The following is an 11533-nucleotide window of genomic DNA, read 5'->3' as shown; positions in this document are numbered from 1 at the left end:
CTCTTTCCTGCCATGGCAGGGGGTCGGACTTGATGATCTGCTCAGGTGCCTTCTGACCCTACTAACTATGAAACTATGCAGGTCTGAAAGATGAATTCTATGGCTGCTCTAAAAAACGCCATCGTTTTATGACACAACGACATTCTGTAGGTTTCTGACATTATACTGGTAACCTGTGTGTCAGTCTTTCACCAGTCCCACGGGACACCCCTGCCCATTACGGGACAGGGAGGCCTGGGTGACGGAGATTCCTTACCCTCCATCAAAGCTGACCTTGTGAAGGAACACCTTGAGAGGCTGGATACCTTCAAGTCAGCCAGCCCTGACAATCTACACCCCAGGGTACTCAAGGAGCTGGTGAGCATCATAGCCCAGCCTCTGTCACGGATCTTTGAAAACTCTTGGTGATCTGGTGTAGTGCCCAAAGAATGGAAGAAGGCCAATGTCATGCCTATCTCCAAGAAAGGAAGGAAAGTGGATCCAGCAAAGTACAGGCCCATCAGCCTGACCTTTATCCCAGGGAAGATCTTAGAAAAGTTTATTAAAGAGGCCATCCTTAATGGACTGGCTAACGTCAACATCCTGAGGGATAGCCAGCACGGGTTTGTTGCGGTTAGGTCTTGCTTGACCAATCTCATTTCCTTTTATGACCAGGTGACCTATAACCTGGACAAAGAAGAGATTGATGTCATATATCTTGACTTCAAAAAAAGCCTTTGATTTGGTATCCCATGATCACCTCTAGGTGAAGCTGGCCAATTGTGGCCTTGGGTCCACCACAATCTGCTGGCTGGGGAATTGGCTCTGTGGTCAGACCCAGAGGGTGGTAATTGATGGAAGTCAATTGTCATGGTGCCCTGTGACCAGTGGGGTCCCCCAAAGCTCTGTTCTTGGACCCATACTGTTCAACATCTTCATTAATGATGTGGACATTGGAGTCAGGAGTGGACTGGCCAAGTTTGCCGATGACACCAAACTTTGGAGCAAAGCATCCACACCTGAAGACAGGAGGGTGATCCAGGCAGATCTGGACAAACTCATGAAATGGGTGGACGAGAACCTGATGGTATTTAACACTGAAAAATGCAAGGTTCTCCACCTTGGGAGGAAAAACCTGCAGCATCCTTATAGGCTCGGCAGTGCTACGCTGGCTAACACTATGGAAGAAAGATACTTGGGGGTCATCATTCACCACAAGATGAACATGAGCCTGCAATGCGATGCTACGACTAGTAAAGCAAGCAAAATGCTGGCTTGCATCCATAGATGCTTCTCAAACAAATCCCAGAACATCATTCTCACGTTGTACTCGGCCTTGGTGAGGCCACAGCTGGAGTACTGCGTACAGTTTTGGGCCCCACAATTCAAAAAAGGATGTGGAGAAGCTCCCTCCCCTCTCCCACCAGCACGGGACCCCAGCCCTTTCCACACTTGAACAGGGAAAAGCCTGGCAGGGGCTGCTGCATCTCTGCCAGGGAGACCACCCCCCCGGGGTCTGTGCCAGTGGGAGAGGGGAGGAAAGAAGTTTTAAACCCCTCTCCCTCACCCCTCTTCACCTCAGGGTACTGCCACTGGCCAGGATCTGGCCACACCCCTGCCCCTGCCACTCAAGGGGCAAGTGGGGAAAAGCCTAACAGAAGCTGCTTCCTCCCTCCCCCTCCAGACACACCACAGCTGGGGACTCTGCAGGCCAGGGTAGGGGTTTAAACCCCTCCGCAATTGTACTCAGTGGTGTGCCGGAGCCCAGCCATGCCTCTCCCCCTCAGCTTGAGCAGGGAGGGGGGAAAAACCTGGAGGGCTTCTCTCCCAGCTTCCCTCCAGCCTTCCTGCCACTGCCAAAGGGAAGAGGGGGCTTGCTTTAGTGTACCCCAGCTTCTGGCCTGAGCCACACAGGCATGTGGCTGCATTTCCGGAATCAAAAGTGAATGTCTAGTCACTTGCTTCTTGGTTCAATCTATACAGTTTAGATTAACCTGCAAAGACTGAACTGACTCAGGCTTGGGCTTTTTGAATGTCTGTATGTACAGCAGAAAGAGAGTCCTCAATTTATATGAAAGCCATTCATCATAGGTGGGCAGCAATGAAAGATGATAATCACTGTTTTTTTTAAATGCAGGTACTATGGACTGGAGTGATGCCTCAACCCATTTCAAATACCCACTCAACCCATCAGTTCAGTGGTGAATATAGCCCCTAGACACTATCTTGTCCAAAACAGTGACCAAGAGATCTGTGTCCCACTGTTAAATCTCTTTGATTTTACACTTCTGTGTTTCTGCCTCTTTCCATCTTACTAGCCAAATCAGAGACCTTATTACTTATAGAAGAAAGAAAAAGGCCCCTTTAACAGCTGGAGGAAACAAAGAAAGCTTTGGGCTATGATACAGTATTTATTCATTCCTGTTCTCCTTTTTTTCTACAGGACTTGTGGTCAAAATTGATATGTGGGTACATCTCAGGGTAGGTAACAGTTCTGAAAATAATTAGAATCTTTTAAAGTCCCCTGGAATATATAAGCCAGAGGCAAGACATACAGGTGGTCTGCAACTATAAGAAACTTGCTTCTGAGAGTTAAGCATTTATAATACTGTACTGATGTTTGTACACGCATCTTAACATTTTCATTGTTCCAGATAGACTGAAGTGAAATTATGTGCACTATATATTCTTTTTATATCGATTTATACATGTGTTTACTATTCAGCCGAGGATCAACTTTTCTGCTATTTTAAACTGATTCAGCTCCACTGAAATAGCTGGAACTGCAACTTTATATATAAAAGAAAGGGTTTAGTCATGATTCTACTAATTCTTTGCCCTTATGGAATTATTATACATATTATTAAGACACATAAATTGTCCATGCACACAACAGAAGAGATGACAACATTTTAAAACCTGGGTGTCTAAACTTAGAGTCCTAAATCCATATTAGGTATCAAAATTAAAGTGGCCTGGTTCTCAGAACTAGTTAGCACTTGCTGTTTTTATGGATAATAGCTGGCCCTTATGAAAAATTACCTTACATATTAAGGGTTGGCTTGTTTATATAACCAAATATGGATATGAATAACAAATTTAGGACCCAGATTTGAGGATTTTGGCTTCTTGCTTTTGTATGTAGAATAAAGTAGAATTTTTTTAAGGGTTAGTTCTTAGTAAGTCAGTTCTTAGTAAGTCAAACCACTATGATACCTCACACTGCATGCTGTATGTGGAAAAATGTGGTATACAGGCAATATCACAAACGGAACTGACACAGGAATTGAAAGCTGAATAAATACCTTTTCATGTTTTTTCAGAAATGTCTTCTTCATTTTCCCATGATGCTGTAAATGAAAAAGCAATTTTTGAGCAAGTATGACATAGCAAGAAGCTACAGTAACATTGCAGAACTATAATAGGATGAGAAAAAAAACTAAGTAACAAAATTTTGCATCATGTGCAATTACTATAGGTATGCCTACTCTTCATGCCCTGATTCCATTTGCTCTTAGGAGTAATTTTGCAACCCCTGATTAATGCTGTTTCACTTGGCGCTATTTTGCTATAACGCTCATTTAAAATTGATACCCACTTCCATTTAGTGCTCAGTGAGTTTCATTATAATGCTCGCAGCCATCATCTTGGGTCATTAAAAACAACTGCAATTGCCATCTTGGGTCATCAAATACTTTTGGTTTTGCTTAATGTTCGTTTCGCTTAATGTTTGTTTTTTCAGGAACCAATTAAGAGCACTAAGAGAGGGGTTGCCTGTACTGCTTATTATAACACTGCAACGTAATCGTGATGTGACTTGGCTCATCAAATCTTATGCTGTCTGAAGAATGAGTGACAACATTCACCCTGCAGGTAAACCTGTAGGGTTACTATTTTTCTAAACTGATTTATCAGGGGAAATATACACATTTAAATCAGAAAAAAATTAAAGAGTAAATCAGAAAATGCAGCAAGTCTCCCATGGATATTTAAATAAGCCTCCCATGTGTCCTTCACTCTCCATTCCAGCTCAACTCAAGGAAAGGACAAAAATGTGTTTCATTTGTAGTCCCCTTCTTTTTTCCAAACATTAGTAAGGAAAATGGCGGCCACTGGAATTTATATGCATCCCACTTGCAACTCTTTTACTTCTAAAGTTCACTCAGTTTTGATGGGTTTTGACAGCAGCACATCTGTGAAATTAAGTAATACTGTGTCAAAGGAAGATCAAGACGCAGAATTTGAAGGACAAGTGAGAAGTAGAGAAATAAGTAAAAAACGGAGCTGAACAGGTAAGAAAACTGTACAGAATAACAGTGTGGAAAGGAAGAGCATGGACAGTCAGAGTCCTTTGGAATTTCTTCTCAAAATAGATTAAGAGAAGGAGGAGAACCCATTGAACAAGAGATCAAAACAATTATTAAGGAGAGAATGGAGAAAAACTAAACAATCCCACAAGCTAAATGTGGAAAAAAATTAAGGTTTGCATATCAAAAGAAATTGAGATGTCAATCAGTCTTTACTTGTATGGTCATGTGTTATTTTTCAGAACGCAACACCAAAAGAGTTTTTAAGGGACAGCTTATTACTCTGCACAGTGAATGAAAAATCACTGAAAGGGTAATCATCTTTTCCTGGTAAAGTGTATATGTAGAAGCTTATATTTGGGATTTTTGGACCTGAATACCTGTCCATTTTAGAGTTTTTATAGCTGTTTTTGACTGATTACTAAATAGAGTATTATAATGGTTTAAGAGCCTTTCTTAAGTAACTTGACAATACAGCTTTATATTAAGACAATGGCTTATGTGGTAGGTCATATATGCACAAAGTAAGCTTTACATTTGAAAACAAGGGCTTGAAGGAGAATCAAGGAATTGCTGAAAGGGGAAGGTGAGGTTCTAAGCTACCTGGCGTGATAGTGGTGGGTTACATGCTGCACCTGTGATGCTCAAGTCTTTTCTGTGATGTACTCATATATTATTTGACAGGTAGGCACCCTTCTTAGCATAAGTATAGAAAAAAAAACATGCTATGCTCTTCTTACAGAAAATCATTTGCAGATTATCAGGAAATAACAATTATTTCATAATTTCTTTTCTTATAAAAGGACCTTTTAGAAATTATTTAATATTTTTCACTTAATCTGGTATACTCCACTCGAGTTTTTTATTTGCTTCTTGACATCACAGATTTATTATTTTGGTGTTTTAACAGTTTGTCAGCTTTCTGCCTCCCACAGTGCTGACATTACCTCTTGCTTCTCAATAGGGGTACTATTTCACAAATGGAACCACCGCCATCTTTAGGTTAGTGCCTGAACAACTCTCCTTTTATTACTGTAGTCTGTTTGCTAAGAACATCGTCTCAGTATTCAGTAGAAGTCAAAAAAGGAAATAATATGTTAGGAATTATTAAGAAGGAAATCATAAACAAGCAAAAATTATCATTATGACCCTTTATAACTCTATGGTCCGTCCACACCTTGAATACTGTGTGTAATTTTGGTCCCTGTAATAGGATGGCGTCCTAGGGTCACCGTGCACTCCCCTAGGGCCCGCCTTTAGTAATGCCAAGCGTTCCCTAAGCACCCTCAGAATCTCACCTGCCATGTCTTTGATGTTATGTATTTATTGTAGGGAGGCTGCCCTTCGTTCCCTTGGCTACGGTTTTCTGCTATGTGCCGGACCCACCTCGGTCTCCCTGGCACTTGGGCACTCTACAGCCCTGCCTCACTCTGTGTCCTGTTGACACTCTGTCCCTTCACAGTCTCGTCTCACTCGGGCTCTCTGAAGTCCCTCCTCACAGTGCACCTCACGGTGCTCAAACAGTAGCTGCCCCTCTGTCTCTGGGGCTTCTTGCTGCCCTCTCTGGGGCTTCTTGCTCACCCCGAGCCTCACTGGCACTCAGGTTCTCCACGACCTTGTGCCTTGTGGGGTACTCGGGGTCAGCCTTCTCCCAACACTGCGCCTTTGCCTTGGCGCTCGGGGATGACACCTCCCCTCTGCTGCGCCCTTACGAACGCTCAGGGTCAATGCCCTCCCTGCACTGTCCTTTCTGGCAGTCTGGGAGGCGCACTCCCTCTGCTGCACCCTTTTTCGCTTCACGGTCACTGTCCACTCTCTCAGGGTCTCTCAGCAGTGCCCACTCTCTCTGGGGCCTCTCGCACGGCCCACTCTTTGGGGCTGGGGTCCACACTCTAACATGGTTCCCCTATGAGGCCTCCTCCATCCCCTTATAGCCTCGCCCGAACCTCCAGTGTAACAACCACCAAAACACAAGCCCCTCGGCTATAACACAAATCTATGCCTCATGGCTAAAACGTCCTCCGAACCACATGACAGGCGTTCCATCTCTCACCCATGTCACTAGCTGCTCGCACATCCAGGCCTTTTCCTTTTCACACATTCAGGGCTGAGCTCCTTCCTCCTTGGCCGCAGGCTGCCCCCTCTCTGGGCTTTGGCCTGCGATTTCTGTCTCCTTAACTCCCTCTGGTTGCCCCTAGCAACCAGCACCTGAGCCACTACTCCAGCTTTCCAAGTAGCAGGCATCTTAGTGCCCTGCTACAGTCCCATATCTCAAAAAGCTTTCAGAACTAGAAAAGATACAGAGAAGAGCAACAAGGATGATCAAGGAACTGGAGGGGTTTCCGTGTAAGAAGAGACTAAATAGGCTAGGACTTTTCAGATTAGAAAAGAAACTCTTCAGGGACAACATTATAGAGGTTTATAAAATATTAAATAGTGCAGAGAAAGTAAACAGGGATTTATTATTTACTAATTCTCCTCACAAGTCCTGAATTGGGGACATAAAATGCCACATTTACCTGAATCCAAGATGATTCTGATTATAAGACAATGCCCCAGTAATTAGGTTCTATACATGGAAAATGTATAAAATTGTTATAATTTTTCATGTATGGAATCTAATTATTGAATGGCCATCTTCAATTTGTCCCCTCCACCAGTGCAATGGAGCGAGCAGTGGCAAGAAGGCAAGTGGTGGGGAAGTCCAGTAGCCTGACACCTGCACTTTCCCCCTGCTGTCTGTCCACCCCCAGCTTGACCCCTCCCAAGCCCGTGCAGCCCCCCAGAACCTTTTCCCCTCCCTTCCTCCTCCATTTCTGGCCCTAGACATGGAGCACACTGTCACTCCAGCACCCTCCAAGCAACACAGCAGTGGCTGCAGCGGTGGCAGCTCTGACCCTGGCCCTGGGCTGGAGTCAGAGCTGGAGCTGTTGCCACTGCTGCTGCTCTAACATGGCCAGGTGCAGGCTCGAGCAACCATGCGCTCCAGGCCCCAGGCTGGAGCTAGAGCTACAGAGGGCAAGCAGTGGTGGGAGCAGGGGCTGAGACTCTGACTTGGAGTTGGGGCTACCTCATCTTGGATTGAAATGACTATGGCATGTTGTTGTTCCTTTTACACATAGTGTGTAATTAAGTTGTAGAATTCATTGCCACAAAAGGTTGTAAAGGCTAGTAGCCTAGCCTAGCTCAGAATTGGTGGAGGAAAGGTCCATCAGTAGATAGTGAATATGGTGGAGACAGGGGTGCAGCCTCTGAATCAAAACTACCTACATTTTTTAATGCTAGAAGCTACACGGAACAGGACGTGGAAAATTTTAGACGCGCTGTTCGCCCTACCCCTCAGCACCCACCCTGAGCCACTGAGAGACAGGACACTAGGCTAAATGGACCTATAGTCTGACCCAGGAAATAGCATTTTATATGTTATGTTCTTATGCTTTGTACCTATTTTAATGTTTATGCAAGCTTGGCTAATAACTCCAACAAAAAATTTCCAGCTTAAAATCCACACTGAATGTCATTACAATTCCAATAAAAATGAATTTTATTTTTACAACTTCCATGACTCAGACCGACAAAAATTGAATGCTTTTCCAGAACTGCTGGTCTAGTTGGATTTTGAGATGCAGCTAATTTGTGAATTTTGCCTTAACACCTGATTAAGTGCTAATTATTCTCCAGTGATACGTGTGACAGGAACTGGAATTTTTTCATGCTTTAGCAAGCCTTGACAAAAGATTTAACCCAATTGATTTTAAAAAGCCATCAAGTTTAATACATGATACCTCCAAAAAGACCTTATAAATGCAGGTCCTGCTCTGTATTTTACTGCACTAAGGTGCAGCGGTGTAAGCAAGTGCAGAAACTGCAGGACTGGTGTAAATTGTCAGAGATGATTCAATGAAGGGAACAAGCACATGAGTGCAAAGGGGCTGGGAGGTGAAAGAATTGGCTATTTTTGCATATATAAATAAATACAATTATTTTTGACATATTTCTTGTTGGCTTTCCCATCTCCTCCGGATCTGAAGGTAACCAGGAGAAAATTTGGCAATTATAGCACTAAAATCATTACTTTTTTACACAACAATTTTTTTCAAAGGAATATCTCTTGTCCAGCAGCAGAAGTGAAGTCAGCTATGTCAGTAACTGTAAGTTATCACAAATAATTCTCTTTTCTTCCAAAAAAACTGTAAAAGGAGAGTGGCCAGTATGGAACTCCTTCAGCATTCATTATGGGAACATCTAACCACCAGAAAAATGAGTGCCTTACTCAAGTTCAGTTACATAACCAGTATGTTACTACTAAGGGCTCCAATTATAGACAATTATTTACAGGTTTTCTTTTAAAACAGGAAAAGAAATAGCCTTAAAGCAGGGTTGTCAAAGAGAGCCCGTGGACTGGATCTAGCCCTTGCAGCCCTATCAACCAACCCCCCGTGCTACCTGCAGGTCTCAGAGTTGACCCAGAGGCAACATGTGGGATGCACTAGATCAGGGGCGGGCAAAATACAGCCCACGGGCCGGATCCGGCCTGCCAAGCACTTCCCTCTGGCCTGCGGAGCCCCTTCAAAACCCACGTAATGGCGGCTGTCTCTCTAAAAGCCTCTGGCGGCACCAGCTGCAGCACCTCAGGCTGTTTCCTTGGGTTCTGGTTGCGAGGCAACCAACCCTGACCTCAGCCTGCCCCTGCTGGTCTCTCCCTGCCCCGGCTCAGGCCGTGTTTGCAACTTAAGAGGGGTGGGGAGGCTGGCGCCGGTGAAAGGAAACAGTGTCTGGGACACCTTCTGCTTTGCTGCACGGGACTGGAAAGGTCCCTGCCCTGCAGGTAAGCGGCTGCTGGGCAGGCTTTCCCCATGCCATGCCATGCCATGCCACTCGGGCTGTGCAGGGTTGGGCTGGGCTGGGCTGGCACTGGAGAGGGGAAGCAGCAGCTGGGCCACAGCTCCGGCCCAGTCAGCACCAGGAAGGAGAAGTGGCGGCGGAGCCGTGTGCCGCTTGGGACAGGATGAGCCCAGCCAGAGCGGCAGCGGCTCAGATGCATTTTTCCCCCTACCTGCACCGGTCAGTCCCAAGCAGTACACGGCTCCACTGCCACTTTTGCTGGCTGGTGCAGACCCGGGCAGGCTCTTCCTGTCCCCAGCAGCACGTGGGAAGCTGGCTTCAGCCACATGCTGCTCTGGATGGGGACTTCCAGTGGCAAAGGTCAGGGGGCAGGACATCCGGTCCCAAGATGGCAAAAGGGGGTGGGGCAACTGAAGGGGCGGGGCTACCCATGCAGTCCTTGACAGCTCGCCAAAACTCATCAAGGAGACCTCTGCCTGAAATAATTGCCCACCCCTGCACTAGATGGTCCTACGCACTGCACAAGCTGCCCCTCCAGCTCACATCTGGGAGTGATGGAGCAGCCACCATGTACAGCATTCAGCAGTTACTCTGGGGCTCTGGGACCAAGTCACATGCAGGACCCCCTGAAGCACACATCCTGGAATGGGGGAGCAGCCATATATACAAACACAGCCCTGGAGCGGCCAGAGCAAAGCTGCACTGCATGTAGTGCCCACTCCAGCTGTTCCAGGGCATGAGCTGTACCTGGTATGTGGGGCCAGTCTTCAAGTCTGATCCCACCTGCAGATCAGTCCCATGCCACTCATCTGGCCTCTGATGCTAGATGAGTTTAACACTCCTCCCTTAAATAACAGGTAGCTCATATCTAGATATATGGCTAATTCTTAATGTCCCCAATTTTTCCTTCTTTGGCTCCTGTGATTATATTTTTACAGGGCTCTAAAAAAATTCTTTAAATTAATAAAATGTATGAAAGGCATAAACACCCAATCAGTGGATCATGATTTCAATCCCTTCCTCTCTTCCTTTGTGCAATAGTGCTACTATATAATAATTATGCATGTCTTAAATTCCTATTAAATGTTAATGATGACTAATTGGGAATCATCATCACTTGTGAACCAAAAACACGCTTTGGATCAAATTGACTATTACATACAAAACAGATTTGGAAACAAATATTCAAAAGAACTTTGAACTGGATGACGCAATAGGCTTGAGTCCAATATAAAGCAGTAAATAAAAAAATATAGGAGTTACCTTAAGGAAGAATCTTTTATCTGTCCGAGAAGGGTTGTAGGAAGCAAGGTAAGCAGCTATTAGTAGGAATTTGGAGTAATAAGGAAGTTCTACATGAGTATGTGCAGAAAGTCCTACAAACAAAACAAACAGGTTAAGAATCACTGAAGAACCATTCTAAACCTGATGAGCCTTAGTTTAAACCATTTTGCTTCATTCTTGTTCTCAGGCATATTTACCTGGTCACATTCCTCTTCTCTGCACGCTCCAATCCCTTAGAACAGCAGAGTTTGAATATTTACAAAAATCCTACTGGTGGGTGCACACTTTGAAGAGGCACCCATTCATTAAGACCAGCCCTCTGAGTTTGCTGGTCAACTGTTTCCATGAGAAGGGAGAGATCATCAGTGATCTAGATTCCACTGTGCTGGGATCTTCATTTGCTGAACTGGTTTACGTCAAACCTTGCATTTTAAAACTTTACCTTTTCTAAACCAAAGTAGTTTGGTAAGCTGGCAAGGACAAATAAGGTAAAACTGCCTTTAAATACATTTGCAATGCTAACGCCTTTGCAACTGAGATTTGACCTTTACGCTGTTCTACATTTGGTGAGGGACCAGCTCAACAATGAGCTATTCTAAACTGGAGAGCCAAAGAGCACCTGTAAACACCTTTAAAGCAAGCCCCCACGACATGATGAGTGTTTCTTAGTTGCAGCTCTGCATCTGGCTGTCATTCTTATATTTAATTTATAACTGAAGGTAAGGGTTTCCAAAGCTCTTTCAGCATGATTAATTTTCTCTCATCTGCTACACATTCAACTTTAATATTTAACCTTCACATATATGCATCAGAGTAATCAAGACTAGGATTTCCCCTCCTTCCCCCACCCCCATCCATTCACTTTCCTGTTTTTTCTTTCAGATATTTGTCCAGCCATTCCACTGCTTCTTTATTTAAAATGCATGTGATTAGCACCATTAAGATACCCTACTTTCTCAGCTGTCTGAGCAGAGCTGTCTGAGGAGTTTCCCAAAGGGTCTATTTTGTGATTTCTGTTTTGTGTTTCCACCTAGGTTGTTCTTTGCCCTATGATATGTACATCTTGTGGGATCTGTACAGTACTAAGCATGCCTGTCAATGCTCAAATCCTGATAAAA

The 11533-nt window shown here is 44.6% G+C and overlaps 1 protein-coding gene across 1 annotated transcript in view; it reads right to left on the bottom strand.

Moving 5' to 3' along the window:
* ORC5 (origin recognition complex subunit 5) overlaps positions 1-11533 on the bottom strand; it is a 166873-nt gene that overhangs the window by 100253 nt on the left and 55087 nt on the right. The window contains exons 10-11 of the mRNA XM_019509451.1: positions 10395-10507; positions 3285-3329 (exon numbers count right to left, since the gene is read on the bottom strand). Coding sequence (XP_019364996.1) covers positions 3285-3329; positions 10395-10507 — 158 coding nt within the window. The remainder of the gene's footprint in view (positions 1-3284; positions 3330-10394; positions 10508-11533) is intronic.

The sequence above is a fragment of the Gavialis gangeticus genome, unplaced genomic scaffold (assembly GCF_001723915.1).
Source record: "Gavialis gangeticus isolate Ggan-Ray unplaced genomic scaffold, GavGan_comp1, whole genome shotgun sequence".
Taxonomy (NCBI): Eukaryota; Metazoa; Chordata; order Crocodylia; family Gavialidae; genus Gavialis; species Gavialis gangeticus.
This window is presented reverse-complemented; position numbering and strand designations above follow the sequence as displayed.